The 23,539-nt window shown below is 32.6% G+C and overlaps 1 protein-coding gene across 1 annotated transcript in view; it reads right to left on the bottom strand.

Annotated features, from left to right (window-relative positions):
• Positions 1-23,265, bottom strand: part of LOC123661873 (sodium/potassium/calcium exchanger Nckx30C) — a 105,439-nt gene extending 82,174 nt beyond the window's left edge. Inside the window, exon 1 of the mRNA XM_045596811.1 lies at positions 22,579-23,265. Coding sequence (XP_045452767.1) covers positions 22,579-23,265 — 687 coding nt within the window. The remainder of the gene's footprint in view (positions 1-22,578) is intronic.
• Positions 23,266-23,539: the final 274 nt, after the last annotated feature.

Below are 23,539 nucleotides of genomic sequence, written 5' to 3' on the forward strand. Positions count from 1 at the left end.
AATAAGTAAGGTTTTTAGACAAAGTGTTTTTTATTATTATTTATGTATTTTACAGAGTTATAATAATAACAGAAATATTGTTATCATTTTTGTAATGAATTATTAATATTGTTATATCATTTATAATAATTATTACAGTTCAAACCAAGTGCATATAATATACTTATATTTCCAAAAAATATTATACTACTATTTTATTGTGATTATGTATTTGAGAGTATCCATTTTTGCATTCAGCCTGTAAAATACCACTGTTGGGCATAGGTAGGAGAAGGGTTGGAACTTAATCCACCACGCTGCTCCAATGCAGGTTGGCGGATATGTTCCCTATTATGAGAAACGATCCCTATCAGGTGTATATGATAACAACCGGACCAATAAATATACATGATATCCGATTTAAGGGGTTCCCGGGATATCAGCCATGTATAAGCCGTTACTTTTCAGATTAATACTGCTTCAAAAGTGTTACTTCAGAAACTTTGTAAATTATATACCACCTTAGGAGGTTTCGCTGTTACAAAAACACTTTATAAAACCAAATATTTGACTGTATTTCGTATTATTGATAAGTTTTTTTAGTCTGCCCTCAACAAGCTTATATAGCAAACAAACATTTATACAAATATTCTATTATTATAATCAAACAACTTTTTTGGACATTATCACTGTTTATCAAGTTTTTTACATGCCCGACGTTTCGGATACTTTACAGCAACCATGGTCACGAGAGGAAGTCCGAAAAATCGTCAAAAAGTTGTTTCATTATAATAAGTGAAATTCGCGTAAACATTAGAAAAAAATATTCTATTGCTTAAGCACTAAGGCTGATTTTCAGGAATATAATTTATAAAGTTTCAAAAGCTCACACGCTGACACGGTGAGTTGGAGATGCAGGTTCGATCCCTGCTGGAACGGTCGATTTTTAATATGATATTAATTTTTTATATGATAGTAAAAATGTTAAAAATAATGCTTCTGATTTTTATAAAATATTATCGAAATCAAAAATGCTGTACATCTTATGAAACTTTATGAAGTAAACGAGGGTTAGACTATAATTTGTAGTGGCAACAAAGATTTGAGATACGAGATTTAATGAGAACTATTTTATGCCAAAGTAAACCTTATAGAGCAGAAAATATAATTAAAATCGTTTGAGCAGTTTCCAAGAACATGAATGTTACAGCCTGCATAGTAATCGTTGAAATGTATAATATCTATCTAATATATAAAATTCTCGTGTCGCGGTGTGTGTCCTCCTCTCCTCCTCCGAAACAGCTTGACCGATTCTCATGAAATTTTGTGTGCATATTGGGTAGGTCTGACAATCGAACAACATCTATTTTTCAACTCCCTAAATGTTAAGGATCCACCCCTATTTTTTTTTAATTTTTGATAAATTATTTATTCTTTATTTTATTATGATAAGGCGTTGAAAAATACATACAACCCTAAATTTTGACCCTTCTACCACTAACCCCTATTTTTAAATAGTATTTAGCGGGCAAGACAATGTTTGCCGAGTCAGCTAGTAATAGGATAAAAAGAAATGACATAGCTGATACAAAACGCTAAATATAACGTACAATATGTTTCCCAGCCCCCATTTATATACAAACGGTTATATGTACGTGGATAGCCATTCCGCTAGAGATTAATGTTAGTCGTAGAGCAGCGCGTTTGTTTTAGACATACGTTATATCACCTACTGATCCATTTATACGACTATTTATTGGGATTTTCGCTTTGCTTTTAACATTACGCATTGAATAATGGTGGGATTTTTTGGTCCTGGTCCTGTATATAAATGGTATAGTCATTTTCAAGATATCCTTTCAAGATAAAGGTTAAAGGTTAACGTTGAACAATTTTTTTTTGTAGATAAATATATCTTTTTGGTTTGAATATTTTTTGTTTTCTTTCCATGATTCGAATTAAAGATTAGAGAAAGCTTTTCTTCTAGACAGAGATAGCTTTCAATAGTTTGTCTGCTGCTTGTTCTAGTTCAGTTTGTTTCATATCAATATTACCGTTAGATATACAATTTTACGTTTGGTCAGTTTTGTAATATTTAAAATAGCGTATTTAATAAGGCCTATAGTACGCATTTACAACTACTTTTAATAAGGAGCAAACTATAGGATGTTAGATAATGCTCCGTCATTCAAAGGCAGTTTCTGCACCACTGTGTTGGATGAGTAACACAATGAAGGTAAAAAAAATAGAGGGAAGCGACATGGAAGAGGGTCAAGGTCACAACAAATGTACACGTAACACGCGATGAAAGGATAATGTGAAGAAATAATAGTGAGATAATGGCACCTTATGGAGAAATGATAATTTAAATTATAAAATACGTTAAAATTTGTATCAAATCATTAATGTAATAAGGAAATAAAAGTATTTTTAGTTTTTCTAATAATTTTAAATGTAATCATTATCACATCTACAACTATCTACTAAAGCTCCACCGTAATATTCATTCATAGATTCTTACAAATTTGTTTTTCTTTTTATACCACAAGTGTGGCAAACAGGCGTAATTCTGTCTGAAACTACGGGATTAGAGTGGCCTATGGACGCCTAGCATCAAGAGCATCACAATCGTCTATACCCTTGCTACTAACGTAATGCATCGCCAGAAAAACGCAACACTATTTGAAAGCAGTATTATTTGGCTGTCACCTTCTGTAAGATTGACATAATTCGTCAATCGGGTACTCCAGATTTTGAACAAAATGTTTCCTGTTGTGCTTATGTCAATAAATGCTTACATTTATAATATTTAGGGAACCAAATATTTAACAAGATTTCTTACTAACTTGTAAATTGAAATCATACTGGTAAATGCTTATATATTACGAGAAATTCATCAAGTTTATATTAGTAATCGTTACATAGTATAAAACAAAGTAGCTTTTCCCGCTGTCTATATGCTTAGATCTTTAAAACTGCGCAACAGATTTTGATGCAGTTTTCTTTAGTAAATAGAGTGATTCTAGAGGAAAGTTTATATATGTAATACATGCATAACATAGTAGAGGAACACTGATAGTTTTTGCAACCATGCGAAGTCGGGGCGGGCCGCTAGTCTAAATAAAAATAACAAAACAATCAAAAGTTTCATTCTAAAATTATTATAATAAGTTAAATTTGAAATACACCCAGATATGACAACGTTACTTACTGTAGATAAGAAACCGGATATTGGTTTTACATTATTGAATTTTGGCAATAGTACAACTGCGTCACAGCAGCCGTATTCATCTAAATAAGATTAAAAAAACAATAATAGAACCATTATATACAATTACTTTTCTTAATACATAATGATATGTATATTTCTTTAAATTTAGTACGTTATTGTGTTCATAGTATTTTATTACGTGACCTCCATTTTATATATTTCGATTTAATTCAGTTTACAATTTTTATATACATCCATACCCATTCCTGTGTAATGTTTTATAGTTTTATGTTATAGCATAAAACCTTTTTCTGTCAATAGTGTTTAAGATTATATAAGCCTCTATTGCATATTTGAGTTTTATATTTGAACTCTTATTGATAAAACGCAATTCGTTTTCTACAGTGAATTTCATACCGCTTTGGAAATTCTATCGACTTATATCAAAATATTTACTGTCCTTTTTCTTCATTAAGAACCACGTATGCCTTAGACTAATTTTAAAGAAGAATTACTCAACAAGTCGAGTGTCTTTAGAACTTACGTATCAGATTTATCTTCGGATTACATAAGTTTGATCATATATTTGAAGCTCTGAGCTAAGCTTAGACGACTTCAACTCAGAGTGTGTCATAATTTACACTGGATATCCCCACTTTACTCCTTTAAAAATATCATCATACACAAAATTCCGTTTGACTTTTTAGTTTATTTTTTTATGTATGTGTTGTTATCTTTAATTTTTTTAATTTGTGTATTTTATATGCTATATATTATTATTTTAAATTTGTTGTACTAACACTAGGTTATAAGAAACATTGTTACTCACTATATGGGCTAGTCCTGAAATAAATGTTATTATTATTATTATTAACTGAATGTCACTCCACCCGCTTAATATATAATAGATACATATATTATAATAAATACTTATATAGATAATATACTAAATTTACTTATACTTACATATATAACTATAAGCGGGTGGAGGAATACGCCCCGGTAGGGAGATCAAACGGCCGGGGGTTAGGGCAGTAGGCTGAGAAACCGGCGGACAATCCTAGCCGAGTCAAGTAACACCGCCTAGCCGCGAACGAACCGTCCCGGATCTCTAGTTGCTTCAGATGGTTATTATTATTATTTATATTTGGTAATTTTTCTCAGCCTTTGGCTGGGGTGTCTGCATTTACGGGTCAAAACAAAGTAAATGCAGCGGTTGGTGTTTTAAAATTATGTGTTGTGTGGAATTTCGTGTTCGTCAATTTGCAAGAACTTTCTTACGATTCGGCATGTATTTAAAATTATTATTATTATTATAAATAATAAAAGTAACATCGATAAAAAGTTATAAAAGGTTTTAAAAGAAACCAAAAATGTTGTAAAGAGAATCGGACATAATATAAATAATTCCTATATGGGGAATGATTTATTTTTCATAACTTTTGTCACCCTATTACCACATACACACAAGCATTATGTTGACTTCAACTGACTTCAATAACTCAATAAAAATTAAAAATCAATACTTTATTAAATAAACAAAAAACATTTAGTTTGTTAACAAAAATACACGCATGAGCTAAATAAATTTCAATACACAAATAAAATCCCATTCCACTGAAAACGTCCTCTGCAAAAACTTAAAACGTTCGAGTTAAAACTGTATCTCTTTTATATTGAACCCTGTGATAAAATTTATAGCATGCACTCGCGTACTATTCTTTTTATTGTTGTACGTCATTTTATTTGAGTACAATAGAAACATTAATCCCCGGAGGGCCCATTTCTTTTATGGTGTTAAATGCATGCTGATTCCGGTGTCATTTTTTTGTTTTATCATTACAGCTGTCTGCGGCAATAATTTGTATGTAACATGCAAATGTCACAGTAGTTGGAGTTTCTCTCGTAGAATTAATAAGTAGATCATAGAGGAAAAATCTATGAATTTTATTTAAAGCTCGACACTAATTAGGTCACTTGCCTATTACTGACGCAGATGACGACGATTTTTTAACCGATTTAAAAAAAGGAGAAGGTCTCAATTCGACCGTATTTTTATGTGTCTTACCTCATATCTACTGACTGGGAGCACCGATTATGATGATAATTTTTTATCGAAAGCTCGTGTGGTTTCGCTTAAATTTAATCGAGATGTGATAAGTGCTTATTCAACTAATATTATTGTTTTCTACAACATAAGTACGTCGTATTACTTGTTAATGTAAATTGAAGTCGCTATTTTTGGTTTTCGAGCAAACGAAATTGTTATAAAATTAGATATTTATAAAAAAAAATTGTAATTAAAACACCGGCTTCACCGAGGGTTCCGTACAAACAAATTATTAAAAATATTTTTATTATATGATGTAACTAAAAATTTATGCTTTTCGCAATTTTTTCTTTATCTTTGTTATAAGACGTTGCTTTTAGACCAAATTTAAAGGTTCTGAGTTCACGGGAAGTAATCTGTAGGTTTTGATTCCCTTGCGAGTGTCGAAAACTTGCAGCGGCGGCTGTTCTTTTGATTGCGTTGGCTTAGAAGTTTCATTTTTTCACAGCCTTAAGGGACAGTAGAACTGAGCATTTCATATGAATTTCAGCTTGATTTAACGCGTTCCTGAGAAAAAGGGTCTTGACAGACAGACGGACAACAAAGTAATTCTATAAGAGTTCCGTTTTTTCCATTTGTTGTACGGTACCCTAGAAATATGAATTCGAATAAAACCCGGGACTATATGTTATAAGGTCTTTATGATCTTTACACAGAAACAATCCGGGAATATTATTTCAGTCGCGAAAAACAAAACAATCGTCTGTCCTTCAAAACCAGCTTCAAAAACAATTTAGATTTGTTTTGATAAATTGAAACAGTGTGGTCGACACCTGAATATTTATTCTTTCTTATTTATGCAGCTTTGTTGTCAATATTTATACAAGCTTTCACATTCAAAACGCTTTTCACAAAGCTTGTGAAAACTAATTTAATATGTTATCTATACAAATAAATAAAATTGGAGTGTTTGTTTGTAATATAAAAATAATCGCTTTTTACTCAGTGCATATTAATGAATACACGGTACATATACCGAAATAACATTGTTTACTATTTTTGTCTGTCTGTCTGTCTGTCTGTTTGTTCCGGCCGTTTAATCTCTGAAATCGCTGGACCGATTTTGACGGGACTTTCATTGGCAGATAGATGATGTAGTAAGGAGTAACTTAGGTTACTTTTAATTTAAAAATTTATTTATTTTATAACTCTACGCACTAAACAATAACTTTTTTGTTAAATTCCACGCGGACGTAACTAGGGTTCGCCCAGAGATCGAAATTCGACTATAATTAAAAATTTAAATTAAAGAAAACCAAAAAACAATGAAACTAAAGAACCCTTTTTTTAATTTTTCAGCTTGACTACATAATTTGAGAATCAACAAAAAATTATAATAATATATATATGTATGTGTTAAATACATGGTTAGTGTGTGTAATGTTTTTTTTTATTCATTCAGTGTACTTTTTATGAATAATTAAAAAAAAATATGAGTTTGCTGCACTTCTTCTCTATATAAATTATAAGTGTGTGAAATTTCATACTCCTCCGTCCGCGTAATTTTCGTAAAAAAGGGGCACAAGGTTTTTGCTTCACGTATTAATATATAGAATTTTTCGTTTGAACATTAAACAAAAGAGTATATATCCGTGTGTGTGTCAAGTACATGGTAGTGTGTGTAATATTTTTTATTGATTATTACTGTATTATTATATGTATAATTTAAAAAAATATTAGCATTCTCCACTTTTTCTCTATATAAACTACAAATGTGCGAAATGTCATACTCCTCCGTCCGCGCAATTTTCGTAAAAAGGGGTACAAATTTTTTCACGTATATAGATATACAAATAATATAATTTATTCATTGTTGTTTTGATTATGTATGTATAATAAAAGCATATGTAAACCGATTACAAATCACCATGTCTTTGGGACTGGCATCAAGCCAAATACCGTTGTTCCACTAATATGATTGTCTAATGTTTACCAATTTGTTTGACTCGGACATATTTTAAAGACAGTCACACAATGTATGAAACTTTTAATGACAATGTTGACATGCGTTATGATATATGTTCTTTTATGATTTTTTCATAAAAGATTTGTTGTTGTACTGTGTGGCTACGGTACTAAAGAATATAGCCAACCCCTCTCTTCCAGTGGGTGTCGTAAGAGGCGACTAAGGGATAACACAGTTCCGCTACCACCTTGGAACTTAAAGCCGACCGGTGGCGGGATAACCATCCAACTGCTGGCTTTGAAATACACAGGCCGATGACGGGCAGCAGCGTCTTCGGTGCGAAAAAGCCAGCCCTGCGGTCACCAACCCGCCTGCCCAGCGTGGTGACTATGGGCAAAACCCATGAGTTCACGTTATTTTTGGCGTAAACTTGTGGAGGCCTATGTCCAGCAGTGGACTGTATAGGCTGTAATAATGATGATGATGATGATGACAATTTCCCGAAATTCAGTAGAACTTAATTTAATTTTGAAGTCTCTCAATTTTGACAAACAAAGAAATATGATTATTGAATATATATTACTATATTTTTTAAGATTAACTTCTCTTAAAAAAATATTAACCCCTGCCTTGCTGCTGTAGCAGAATAGAATATTAAACTACCCTAAGTTAATTTATAGAAAATTTTAAATAGCGCGTTTTACTCATATATAATTTACTTACAAAAAGAAATATTTAATATACATAATTAACGCTAGCAATAAAACAAGCATTGACCTTCAACTCTCATTCAAAACATACAGAAAATAGCACCATAAACACACGAGTAAATTAAACTTCCCGTGACGGAGCAATATGTCAGCCGAAAAACATTTAAAATATTTTTTTTTAAATACGTAACGAAAAATACTTTTGAAGCATCACTAACGACGAAGCTGAGGGTACTATTTCTCTATGTAATACAACGTGGCCTATTTCTCTAAAACCGGCCATGTTCCACATAAACCGTCAGATATAATGAGTGCTTGACTAAGTGTAGGTAGTTGAAAACATTCTCAAATGCTAATTGTGTGTGAAAAGGGCAAAGTAACGGTATTTAACGAATTAAAAAAATATAAGAATAATGTATGTCATTTGTTATATATCAGTCAGTTTTAAACGTCAAAATATAAAAAAAATGCCTAACATAATATGGCATATTATTAGCAATATATCGAAACTCTACACATATTGACATTTCATATAATTGAACGCAAAAAAAGTAGGTACTGACTCTCGACCAAAATTTAAAAAAAATATCAATCTTTTTTTTTCAAAGAAATTCGCGTTGCCATTTTAATTTAAACGAGGACTCTTATGCCATTTACTGGTTGGTTGACTTTGTTGGAAGTCGAAATATAAACACATATTAAATATCAATGTGAATTTACATAGTATTAAATTTAATGAATTAAATTAAGAATGTAAATTATTCATAAGCTGGTATAAAGGATGAGAAGTTGTTATACTTTTGAAATAATATAAGAGTACCAACATAATTATTGTTATTATTAAACTCCTTAACTGAATTATTTCTTCTTACAGAAAATGTTTAAAGTAATAATAAATTTGCATTGAGCAGTTTTATATGTAGATAAATATTTTAACTTTTCACGTTTTATAGTGGAATTATGTTCTAAATCAGTCTTTCCCAAAGTGCGCGTAAAACGCTCCTTTGTGGGCGCTGCAGTACTAAACGGTAAGAGACCTAGAAAAGAAAAAAAAAAACTTATGGCGTTGTGTAGAGGCTTGGGGGGGCCTTGTCATTTAATCTATAAGGACTCTCGACTACAACTTGTGAACATCAACTAATATTAATTAAAAGATTGCTCAAAGGGGGCACTATAAAATAATTTATTCTCTAAGTGGGCAGCAGACAAAATAAGTTTGGAAACCCCTGTTCTAAATGAATGTTGAATGATTAAATTATTATTAAGTAATTTAATTTAAATAATTATATAATTTTTAGGTATTTTTTTGTTCATTCATAGATACATGTAGGAAACGATCTTTATAATTAGTAACAACACATTTTAGTTTTTCATACATTCATTAACGTTATATTAGCACAACCAATTAGTGATAAAGTAATTGTTATAAATACACTCATAACAAGGAAGAGACCCCAATTAATTTTGATAAAACTTACAGCGCGATGATACTGTGTATCCTCATTGAAGATTTTATTAGCGCTGATGATAGTCATATCGCGGCAGAAATAAAAATATATAAGCATTATAATACACATATAATGGATGTAAGACAGTTTTGTTTATATTTTTATGTCCATTGTAAAGATGACAGTTTTAATAGTTTTTATTGCTTATATATTTACAATGGCGTTTTTATATCGTAATAAAATTCGAGAACGGCTAACTAGTTTTAAAATATTTTTGTAGTCGTCAAAGGAAGGTTTAAAAGGTAAGAAAGTATGAAGAAATCGCATTTTTTTTCTCCGATCCAGCTGTTCGTACCTGTCAAGTGTCAGCGCACCCTGTGTTCTAAAATTGTAAATTGTCATGTAGTGTGTGTAGGTATATATATATTTTTACGTGCAGAATGTTATTCGTATTTTTTTTGTTACTGAACTTTCTCGAATTATTTAATTCTTAGACGGTACGAATTTCACTGGATCAATAATAAATAAAATAGTAAATAAAACATACACACACATTCGATTGTTTTAAGGAAGGCAACGTAATGCCTGTGTTTTAGGTAAAAGTCGATTGATTATACAGAAATAGTATATACATACATATAGTCATATATAAAATGCTGTTAATCAATTTGTAAGTGAAATCGAACCAACGGCTCCTGAGGCGAAGGGCAGGGTATATGTAATATATGTAAATGTCGTATTTTACAAGTAGAATTACTACATAGCTTTATAAATAGACTAACTGACCCCGTAAACATTGTTTTGCCATATATATTATCAACGCCCTTAGGGGGGTTAATAATATATATGGCAAAACCCCATTATAACTTAGGGGTATGAAAAATAGATGTTGACCGATTCTCAGACCTACCCAATATGCAAATAAAAATTCATAATCAATAAAATCGGTCTAGCCGTTTCGGAAGGGTATGGTAACTAGCATTGTGACACGAGAATTTTATATAAAAGATTATGCATAAAATTAAATTACGATATAATCAAGGAATTTTGCACGAAAAATGTTAGCCGACAGTCACTTCGAATTTATAACATTAACCAGTGACGCCCAGCTCCGCGCCGCTGCAAATTATATTACGCTGCGGCGTCGACGTCGATGTCTACTGTTTCGATATAAATGAATTTTTTATTGGTCTTGGGTTATCTTGAAACTTGTAGGTTTTATTTTGTACTTCAAGGATACCTAACAAACATACGGCCCACTTGATGCTAAGCGATCACCGTAGCCTACGGATGCCTGCAACATCATAAGCATCACACGTGTGTTGCTTACTCTACCCCCCGATTCTCCCCAAAAGCTCTGGTCTTCTTACTCACACTCACTCATAGGAACATAACAGCACTTGAACGTAGGTTATCTAGCTTTGACCACCTCTAAGGTTGAGGTACTTCCCCGAACCGACTGCCTAAAATAAGTTTTTAAGCTTTCACAGTTGCAGTAGTAGTTGTAGACGCTAGGTGACAGGAGAGTGTCTCCTAAAATGTTTTCTTTTTTCTATTCAGATGAAGAAAATAAAGCGGCATTTTAATGTCAATTGTATGTCGAAATTGATTTTGTTTGGAAAATTGTTTTGTGAAATTAGGAAACAACTTTAAATTTTTAGTATTTATTTTAAAGATTCACAAGAGATAGGTATTCTAATATATAAAATTCTCGTGTCGCGGTGTTTGTAGTTAAACTCCTCCGAAACGGCTGGACCGATTCTCACAAAATTTTGTGCGCATATTGGGTAGGTCTGAGAATCGAACATCCATTTTTTATCCCCCTAAATGTTAAGGGTAGTCCACCCCAAATTTTTTTTTAATTCGTAGTAAAAAAAATTTTTTTATTTTTTTATGATATAACATTAAAAAATACATACAACCCTAAATTTTCAACCTTCTACAATCAACCCCTATTTTTAAATAGCGTTTAGCGGCAAGACAACGTTTGCCGTGTCAGCTAGTAGTTAGATACAATTTTAAAATGTTCTAATTTTATAAATTCCTTGAAGCTTATTAAGACTAAAACTGTGAATATTTGTTTTCGACAATTTCATTGCAAAACATTGAATATACACTCAAATACAAAAACTGTAGCCAATAAAAAAGTTTAAAGTTAATGTTTATAACACCAATTTTGAAATTTTTAGCTAATTTGCAATAGTAGCTCTTCTATTTCTTTGATGTAAAGTTTTTTATGTTCTTTAAGTGTATGTAACCTTATGGCAAATATAAATGTTTTCATTTCATTTCATTTCTTATTACCAATAAAACATTGAAAATCTCATCAAAATCTACCGCTTAGGTTCTGTAAGAACAAAAACGTATATACTCTGTTTCATTCACTTAACATATATGTATATAATTCACTTAACATATATTAACTGTAATGCACATGTTTCTGATATCTGTACGCTGTAAAAAACTGTAAATGTTGGTTAAAATAAAGAAAATATATTATTATAATAATATAATAAACACACATATACCAAAACCAGATCTATTCAAATCAGTGCTGTGTGGCTACGGCACTAAAGAATTTAGCCACCCCCTCTCTTCCCGTGGGTGTCGTAAGAGGCGACTAAGGGATAACACAGTTCCGCTACCACCTTGGAACTTAAGAAGCCGACCGATGGCGGGATAACCATCCAACTGCTGGCTTTGAAATACACAGGCCGAAGACGGGCAGCAGCGTCTTTGGTGCGACAAAGCCAGTACTGCGGTCACCAACCCGCCTGCCCAGCGTGGTGACTATGGGCAAAACACATGAGTTCACGTTATTTTTGACGTAAACTTGTGGAGGCCTGTGTCCAGCAGTGGACTGTATAGGCTGTAATGATGATTCAAATCGTTATTACAGTAACGTAATAATTCCAAGCTATCAACCTATCACTGTGCTTGTGTACACCGTTTCAGAGATTGCCAAGGCCGGTAATGCGTTTCAATCGCATCAGTTTATAGCTGATTACGCGGCGCTCGCTTGTTAGAGCCGTCTGTGTTATAATCTGTAATGCAGTGATAGTGTTATTGCTGTAATTTAAACCCGTTTATGACATTAGTTGATTGCTACTATCTATACTAATATTACGAAGAAGAAAGATATGATATGAGAGCGAGCACACATTTTCTTTCTCTCTCTCTCATAGCCAGTTACGTTTCGTATATCTAAGACACAGTGCAGGCATTTTTTTATATATAACTAGATCAGCAAACAAGCGTACGGCTCACCTGATGCTAAGCGATTACCTTAGCTTATAGACGCCTGCAACACCAGAAGCATCGCCAGCGTTTTTATTTCCAATCCCCAATCCCCCCAGGAGCTCTGGTTACCTTACACACCATCAAGAATACAATACTGCTTGAAACAGTGTTATTTAGTTGTGATCTTCTGTAAGATCAAGGTACTACCCCGGTCGAGCTTCTCCATATTTGGAGCAGCTATTGCTAAAGAAGTTTTACTTCAGTCGTGTGGTCTAAAGCACGCTCGTTCTTTTATATTTTTAAACGTTTGAAACGTTTTTACTTTTTTAACCGACTTCAAAAAGGAGGTGCTTACTCAATTCCACCGTATATACATATTTTTTTAACGTATGTTCGGGGATAACTTCGTCGTTTATGAAACGGTTTTGATAATTTTTTTTTTAGGAAAGGAGATATCCCTAGTGTAGTACTATAATAAGGTAACCAGAATCTGATGATGGAATCCCAGAAAAATCGAGGGAAACTCAAAAATCCGCACAACTTTTTACTGGGTTTACCGATTTTGATGATTTTTAATTTAATCGAAAGCCTATGTTTATCATGTGGTCACATTTAAATTTCATCGAGATCCGATTACAACTTTTGGAGTAATCTTTGATAATGCGTATTTACTTGACTATTTTTTCGTCTACCTACGTTGTATTACTTGTCGATATAATTGAAGTCGGTTTTTTTTCGTTTGCCTGCAAACAAGATTATTTATTATAACTTTTGACTGATTGTGCTGATTATGATAATTCTTTTTTTTTTTTAGACGAGAGCTGGTGCTTTGTCATGTGGATGAGTACTTTTTTGATCAAGATCTTTTGAGCTATTTCTTCTTCTTCTTTGGCTGTAGCTCCCTTGCGGAATTGCCAGTATCAGAGTAGATGCTCCAATGTTTGGTGAGTGTCTGTTGAGCAATAACTAATAATGCGTAAATGTTTAGTCGATTATTTTTTAACTTAGGTAGTTGTTGTTGTTGTATTACTTGTCAATATTAATTGACTTATTAGTCGATTTTGAAAATTAGTATTATAATATCAGGTACTTTAAAATGCTTACACACTATAACTTCTAACAAATGATCCTACATCGGAACTGGCGATTAAGGTGTATTGGATGTTTTTAAGATTGGTTAGTTTAAGAGTATAGTGATTTTGTTATGATCAATGGGGCATGACATAGTCGCTAAGCGACCAAAGCCTCTTTCATTCATTCATTCATTACAGCCTATACAGTCCACTGCTGGACATAGGCCTCCACAAGTTTACGCCAAAAATAACGTGAACTCATGTGTTTTGCCCATAGTCACCACGCTGGGCAGGCGGGTTGGTGACCGCAGTATTGGCTTTGTCGCACCGAAGATGCTGCTGCCCGTCTTCGGCCTGTGTATTTCAAAGCTAGCAGTTGGATGGTTATCCCGCCATCGGTCGGCTTCTTAAGTTCCAAGATGGTTGTGGAACCTTGTTATCCCTTAGTCGCCTCTTACGACACCCACGGGAAGAGAGGGGGTGGCTAAATTCTTTAGTGCCGTAGCCACACAGCACATACCAAAGCCTCTTACATTATACAAATAAAGATTAAAAAAAAAAAAACATTTCTAGCAAAATGGCAATGGTAAACGTTTTAAAAATCCGTTATATCCTAAGCGCCTTATGTTTGTTTGCCTACCTGTGTATCGTTTGTTTTAGATTTTTTTTTGTTTTTCATATGTTTATACGTTTCTGTAAAAACTGAAATATTTTTATTCTAGAGTAAAAAAAGTCAGTCTTTTATCTATTCAAAGCTAGCCTAAATGTTCATAAAAGCGAACAAAGCATTTTTTATTCTGAACAGCTTACGTCTTTTTCAGTACTGACAGAGTAGATCGAAGTAGAAAGATTTGACAAATAAAAAAAAAAGAAGACATTTATAAAAATATATTTATACACTAAATGGTCAGCAGTAGTTTCACGTTAGTGTTATAGAGGTAAGTAACGACATTGATAAAATCATGAGTTTTAATGTAATATATTATGGCCTAAAAATGTTTTTTTGTAAATATATATATTATTAATTGGTCGGCAAACAAGCGTACGGCTCACCTTATGGTAAGCGATTACCGTAGCTTATAGACGCCCGCAACACCAGAATCATTGCAAACGCGATACCGACCCTATCCCCGATTCCCCCAGGAGCTCTGCTCACCTTACTCACCAACAGACACCCAATACTGTTTGAAAACACTATTATTTAGCTGTGATCTTCTGGGAGGTCGAGGTACTAACTCAGTCGGGCTGCTCTATATTTTAAATTTCTAAATACAGATGTTAACATTGTAAATTTTGTATAACTATCCATAAATATATATTGAGACTAGCTCGTTCAAAAAAACAAATTTAAAAATTAGTTAATAATTTAAATATTAGTTAATTTGCTTTATTTTTCCTCTGAATTAATAAAATATTGTAAACTTAAGTCCAGCTAATTTTACTAGCATAATAAAAAATAACGATATTTTTATAAACCAACCCTTTTTACAAATCTTTTTTAATAATAATTCTTTTTATTAAATCTTTGCCTGTTCATTTCTCAAGTGTACCCGTCAGTATAATTATTTTTTTCTTTTAAATACTGTAATCTCTTTACAGTTTTTTTTTTCATTACTTTAAAGTAAAATCATTTTCTTCGTATTGTTATCACCAAGTTGAAGAGAATGGTGCTATTATTGTACGTATTTTGCGATATCCAAGCGACCGATAATGCTGATAATAACAAATATTAGTACCAAATATTGCTACTAAATTGTCATTGTGCTAATTATTATCAAAACTTAAAATTGTCAGTCAGCGAGTAACTAGCAATTGTTGTATTACGCAACACAGTCATTATTAAAATCGATCGCGAAATAATTGCGCAGCTGTCGCAAATTCATTCATTCTTATTTTAAATTTATGGGGGTGTTAATTTATTATTTAATTAAATGTTTAGTTAATTTTAGCTCTAAACTCTCAGTATTAATAGCGTATACGAATTTTATGGACTATAAAAAATACGCCAAATATAAAGAAAAGTCTGATTTTTTTTATTAGTAGCTTACAAAAATACTTTAAATTTTCATAGAGGTTCTTCTTTCCATATTTAACTGTTAATTTGAATTAAGTCCTTGAGTTTGATGTGTTCATATATTATTAAATTACGTTATAAGTTCTAGTTCAATAATTGAAAAACATTTTCACCCTCAAAATATATGTATACTCAGTGTATACAGGTATATTATTCAAATGGATGATTCAAACTAACGCTGAAAAACTCTGATAAAAGAAAAAATAAAAAAAAATCGCCGTCTATTCCGGTGTTTCCACTTTATATATCCTTTCTTTACTAAATATACTACTAATTCAAATATTTCAACCATTATAACTAAATTTTGAACTAAATCCATCTATAATAGCTTGGCCCATTCTCTTGACAGTTATTAATATTTAGAGTTTTTTGGTTAAGCGCTGTTATATAACTTCATTAATGAACTATGTACACATAGGTAAGTGATTGTGAATTTACTTCTATTATTAAAGGCTAAACACATAAATGATTATACTAAAAAAGTTCGTATATAGAAGAAAATAAAAAGCAGATTTATGGCGATTTTATTGTTAACTAGCTAACCCGGCGAACTTCGTATCGCCTAACACAAACTTTATCGTATGGTATTAAAGTTCAAATTGACTTTTAAGTATTATCACAAATCTTTTGTATGGGAGTATAGAAAAGTGTTGTTTTTAGACTTTTTCAGGAAATTTAAATTTTTTTTTTTAGAATTTTTCTCTCCGTAAGAACCATCCTCGTACTTCAAGGAATATTTTAAAAAAAGAATTAGCGAAATCGGTCCAACCGTTCTCGAGTTTTGCGCTTAGCAACACATTCAGCGACTCATTTTTATATTATAGATTAATGACTGTATATTATTAAGGAGCTAGAAAAAAATCTTCTGACGTGGATACAATAAATAGTATTTTCGCAATTTATTATGATCGAATTTACAGCAAATATAATATCTTTGATACCTTATATTTACATGTATTAGTTAAAATAAATGTTGCAGTTACCAAAAAAGTTTTAATTTCTTTAAACTTAAATTTCACAGTTTTGTATTATATGTATTGTGTATACTTCATAATTGAATTTTTTATTACTAATTTTATCACAAAAAAATGTATATTTATTATTAAAACATTAAAAAATATATAAAAAATATGTAAAAAAAATTATTGACAAAAATATTAAAAAGTTTACTATACATAAAAAAATAAGAAAAAAAAAACGCTGTTTAACACGTAATACTAATAATGAACGAGTAAATAATTAAAAAAAGTGCGTGCGTACAAAGTAGACGTCAGAAGTGAAACTTCTGTGGCAAACTAATCTTTAAGTTTCGTTTATATTTATACAAATCTTAGGCTTAAGATTATCGTTTCAGCCCCATCGACAAAAACGATACCGTTTCATTCGTAAAAATTTAACCCCCATGCGCCTAAAACAGTTTCACTTAAAAAAAACTAATCTGTATCAACAATATTTTATAAAATCAAACAAACATAAAATACCTCGGATTATACCTACTGTTTAAGCTTCCGTTCATTCATTCGATCTTAACTTATAACGATCGAAGTTATGCAAGCGTACTTGGCATAAAATCTTGAGAGCCCGAGACGGGGAAGATATTTTGCGTGCGAGTAGTAGCTCTGTAAAAGATCAGAGCCAAGTTGCAATGCGGCGTTTCCTATATGAATATAGTTTTCAGCAACGATTTCGTATGGAGATATTTGTAAAGATGAATTATTGTAATGTCGTGGCAGTTTTGTTAATAATGTTATTGAATACAAGCATTTTAATGACAATAATTAATATAATCCAATTTCAAATGTTTGAATCAGTCGAGAACGATTTTCTCACTATAAAAAAAAAAAAAAAAAAACTTTAATCATTCTGCATTCTCATACATCTTCTTTCCTTTTTAGAGATGAATTCGAACACATATTTTTATTTAGGCTAACTCATGGCTAACTATGAACTTAAAGCTATGTTCGTTAAAATATAATTAAGTTTAAAAATATACATGGAAACATGCAAATTGCTGCAATTTTGATGTTTTTTTTAAATGTATTTTTACTTTCTTCTTTTAATAAATCAAACTATTAAAGAGTCGTCTTTTAAAAACTACATACTTCTCATGGCTAATAAATCTATGTTTTATCTTTTTTTTAAACAATTAGACTGGCTAACAAACGTATGGATCATCTGATGGGAAGCGACTACCGTAGCTTATAGATGCCTGCAACTGAGCCATGGTCACCTTACTCACCACAGAAATACAACATTGCTTGAAAGCAGTATTATTTAGCTGTGATCCTCTGTAAGGTCATTTCCTTAGTCGGACTGTTCCAGATTGAGCATAATAATATATAATAATATTGAGCATAATCCTGCGGTGCCTTACCTAAGTTTAATCTTTATTATAATACTTTATATCATATTTTTAGTCATCATCATCATCATCACTTCAGCCCATGACAGTCCATTGCTGGACATAGGCCTTTCCAAGTTTGCGCCAGACATCCCGGTTTTCCGCAATCATCATCCAGCCTACACCGGCAATCTTACGTAGATCGTCGGTCCAACGGGCCGGAGGACGTCCCACACTGCGTTTGCCAAGACGCGTTCTCCACTCCAGAACCCTTCTACTCCAACGGCCATCGGTCCTGGGTTACAGATGACCAGCCCACTGCCACTTCAACTTGCTAATTCTTCTTCATATTTTTAGTCGGTCAAATTAAATAAATAACTATATTGTATTGCTTATGATTAAAATTTAGAAAATTATTAATATTTTGTACAATTATTTATTTCTCTGGACACGAAAACTATCCTTACATGTATATGATAAATGATTTTAATGGCGCATGAAGTACTGGGTTGGCTCTAGTTATGACCATCATCCCAATAGCTACCATTATTTTTGATAAAGAAATTATCCGCAAACTCTCAATGGCATATGTTCGGAGATCTAGTGTAAGGAATGTCTTGCAAAAAGTACTTGATCATTTTCGTTAAAAATATGAGGTATATATTCCATATACCGTTTCTAGTATAAAACAAGCTTAGACACACGTGGCAGTAGCTCGCGTATAGAAGATGTCTTCGCTAATGAGAAAGAATTCAGTTCAAACCTCCTTCATACATTGGCGAAATCAATCGTGCTGTGTGGGCACTATATGAATCTTATACCAAAGATTAGAATTTGATTTATAATGAGCAAGCAGCAATGAAATATATAAAATTAGTATACCATATATTATTGAGGTGAGGCATAATACCATCTTGTTTAAATTTTGGATTAACTCGACTGGGTAGTTCCTTAACCTTACAGAAGATCACAGCTAAATAATACTGCCCTCAAGTACTGTTGGGTTCCTGTGGTAAGTTAGATAGCCAGAGCTCCGGGAGAGGATTAGGGCTAGGGTTGGCAACGCGGTTACAAAGCTCCTGTTGTTGCAGACGTACATAGGCTACGGTATCAACTTACCATCATGTAGACCGTACGCGTGTTTGCCACTCTAGTGTGTTATAAGAAAATAAAACCGCCAAAAATATAAAGTAACAATCAAATACTATAATAATACTATATAATAAATATTCGATAACTTGTTGGGTTGGTTCGATGTATAAATCGAGAGATCTCTTGACGTGCCACTTACGTTTTGACATTTCATGACTGAATACACCTTTAAGGGTCGTAAACTTTTTCCGTAAGCAATTTTGCTGACGTGATTAATTTATCTACAATTTGTTATAGAAATATTATATAACTACTCTTTGGGAGAAAAGTTATTATATAAATACATATTTCTAGAATAGGCTACAATAATTTTAATATATTTTTAACCGACTTCCAAAAAAGGAGGAGGTTCTCAATTCGACTGTATTTTTTTTTTTTTTATGTATGTTACATCAGAACTTTTGACCGGGTAGACCGATTTCGACAAATTTTGTTTTAATCGAAAGGTAGTGCGTGCCAATTGGTCCCATTTAAATTTATTTGAGATCTAACAACTACTTTTCGAGTTATATCTAATAATGCGTTTTTATTTGACGCTTTTTTCGTCGACCTACGTTGTATTATACCGCATAACTTTCTACTGGATATACCGATTTTGATAATTCTTTTTTTGTTGAAAAGGGGATATCCCTAGTTTGGTACCGTAATAAGGAAACCAGGATTTGATGATGAGATCCCAGTGAAATCGAGGGAAACTCTCGAAAATCCGTAATAACTTTTTACTGGGTGTACCGATTTTGATAATTTTTAATTTAATCGAAAGCTAATGTTTATCATGTAACTACTTTTTGAGTAATCTTTGATAACGCGTAGTTGCTTGACTATTTTTTCGTCGATCTACGTTGTATTACTTGTCGATGTAATTGAAGTCGGTTTTTTTTTTCGTTTGCGAGCAAACACAATTATATTATTATTGTTAATAGTTCATGTAAGTTACACAGATAAAGAAATAACTTGTCTGAAATTATTCAGCGATTAAATTTATTCGTTCTATTAAGTGCACGGAGAAATAAAAAAAAAAAATAATAACAAAATTAAATTTAAATAAAGCTTAAACGTCAAAATAACATTCCTCAGAGAATTTGGATGATATAGACAATGACAACCGCGGTTTCGCCCGCGTTAATTTGACTTAAAAAAATAGCTGAAATTGAACAAAAAATTTACCGACCGTCAATCATGTTGATGTTGTTTAAAAATTAAAGCCGTCATACATATAATTAAAATAATTAATTGATTTACAAAACAAAAGCGATACTATTTTTTTTAGTTCTGGATGCCGGTAGAGCAAATTATCTATAAAATAATATATAATTTATGTGAAGTAATTGTGAGGTTTCTTCTTAAAAGGCAAACATTACACCTTAGCGTAATAATATATATGATAATGAAACAATTTTTTCGGATTTTAATTTCGATTATCTTTTTTCAAATAAATAAGTAAATGCTTCACACTCATATTTTTATTAATATAGAAAGTAAGGATAAAACCTCAGGTACTTTAATTGGTTGTTAATTTTTTATATTTTTTTTTAATTTTGGGTCTTTAATGATTTTTCATTACCTGTTAATAGACGAACACAAAATTTCACTCAGTTGCTAAAATGCATAATAAAATTTTAAGAGCAAGAAATCACGTAGCTCCGTTGGCTCGTAGCGTATCGTAGCGGGTTCCGTAGCATAAATACTGTTCGTTTAAAAATAATTCCTCTTTGAATCATTATTGTTCAGAAAATATACAGTACAAAGAGTTTTTAATGTAAATGTAAAATAAATCATTCTTAGTTTCGTAATGTATATTCCCTTTTAATTTAATATTATAATGTAATGTTGAAAATTAATATTTTAATGGGTTTTAGATTAATGTGATGCGTAATTTTTATATATAAAAAAATACTTGTAAGCGTTGTGAAAATGTATTATGTAGCATTTTTTATAATTGTATTGTTTTTTGGTAAATGAAACACATATTACGTTATAAAATAGCTTCATATTTTAATTACTTTCAACTTCTCTTCTTTTAAAAGACTTCGTTTTCATTTTTTTCGTTAATTCTTGCGTATTGGCTTTCAGTGCGATATGTTGAAGTCGAAATTATTATTTTTTCAATTATTGACCTTAAAGTGTTCAATTATTGACATTTTTTTAATGAATGCTATATTACTTATAGGCGGATATAATTCGAGCATATCCGACTATAATCGTAAAACAAAATCAGCGAATCAATCACAATTATTTAATCAAGTAAGTAGGTAATTGACATTGATGGTAAAAATATTTATTAGTTTTCATTTCAAAAAAAGTATATTTTTTTCTTATTCAGCTTCACTTAGATCTTATATATATAACAAAATTTTATTTCAACTTTTATTGCAATTTGGCGCCCGAACTGGGACAGAGAAACTAATATCATCATTTAATAATTATGATTATGTTATGAGACAATTATTTCTGTAAATTATATTTACACGTTAAAAAGAATGATAAGGTACATAAAGAAACCCCTAAACCGAAAAGCACATCATCACGCTGTGACATATAAGACCCAAACGGGACACTGCAAGGCTACATGCGAACTTTGTAATAAAATTCAACCCAATTTCCTTACGAATTTTCTTGCTAATCATCGCAATAAAAATACATAAATTTAATCGAGTCAAAATATACACGAGGTCACGCCAACGTTACGTAAGGAATCAGAGCATGGGCGAGTCAGTAGTCGTCATAACAACGTACCTCAAACAGCGCTTTCTAATAAACAACACATCATAAATTGCTGAGTGTTTATCAACTGCTTTACCATTAAAAACATCGTTCCCCAAGGGCTGATTCGAAACTGGCATGTGCACGAAATGTGGTTCACCTCGAGGTCACAATTTCGATACTTGAAATAGTTTTTCTTATTCGTAATTTACCAGTATCAAGATAAAGTTTAACTCCCAAATCAAATAGCTTATACTATTTAGTTTCCTATACTTATTTGAACATTTCATGTTTGCGTTTAGAAATCACGAACTCTAGTAAATTATACTTAGATTAGAGTTAATGTTACCCGTTTGAATAATAGAAACTAATGGACGTAACATGACGAAAAATAATAGTTTCATGTAAGTTTTACGAAATCTATATACGACGATCATCATAGCTATGATTCAGTTTAATGTATCTAATAGACATCAGGCTCTATCTAATCATTTCCTATGTGGACATGGATTTGGAATGTATCAAGTATAAGCGTGCCAATGTTGTCTGAAAGTTTTGTATCAAAGTGTGCGTTTATATGTTAACCAAATCCATGTCTGAGTGCATGCAAGGTTTGTGCGGGCGAGCTCACCGTAGGCATCAGCTGATCAGTACTCCTGACTCTCGTCACCTTGTTTTTGTATATCAGCTTCTTCAGCGCTCTCTCGACCGGCTGGTTCCATCTCATGAACAACACGTACGCTCCGTACAACGAGAACAGTACCAACGCCTCCTGCCAGTATATAACGTTATCACGGAAACAGTATATCAACACTAGGAGGCTGATGGAGTAAAAGGTGCAGTCGCGGAAGAGTGGCCACCATGTGAGGGACAACGTCGTGCGCGAGAACAGCGCGCAAGCACCGATAACGAACAATATGTTGAACACGGCGGAGCCAACGATCGTCCCGATGCCGACGTCGTCGAACGACACAAACACGCCGATAATGGACGTGAAAAGCTCGGGGGCTGAGCCGCCGGCCGCCATGAAGGTGGCCCCGGCGACGTCGTCCCGTATCGCGAGCCGCTCGATGATCACGTCCAGCGCGGGCACGAAGAACTCATCGCAGACGATCGCGAGAGCGACGAACATGTAGCCCATGCCTATCACGTGCAATATGACGGCGCCGGAGCGGCGTTCTTCGTCGGTGAAGAGGTCCTCGGGGAAGAGTGGAGTCTTCTCGACTTCAATTTCAGTTTCAGAGGTGGTGAAGTCGGTCACGTTGGGCTCGCCGGCCCGCGCCGCCGCTAGCAGCGCGAGCAGCAGCGCGCCACCCATCCCGCGCTCCCGGGGGCTGCGAGCACACTGACGGCCGAGATACGACGCGGCCCGATCGCTATCGACATTACTATTCTTTTTCCGAATTTCGACTACATTCGGGATGGCGCGATTTAAAACTTAGAATCGAATATCGAGTTTTGTATCAGACATAAATAAGAGTTTCGTTAAGATATAAATATAAAGCTATCATTTAAAATTCAATATAGCTATTTAAACACCGACATTTAGCCATAAATATTTCTGTTTAATTATTCTTGTTATTTACAAATTG

The sequence above is a fragment of the Melitaea cinxia genome, chromosome 17 (genome assembly GCF_905220565.1).
Source record: "Melitaea cinxia chromosome 17, ilMelCinx1.1, whole genome shotgun sequence".
Taxonomy (NCBI): Eukaryota; Metazoa; Arthropoda; class Insecta; order Lepidoptera; family Nymphalidae; genus Melitaea; species Melitaea cinxia.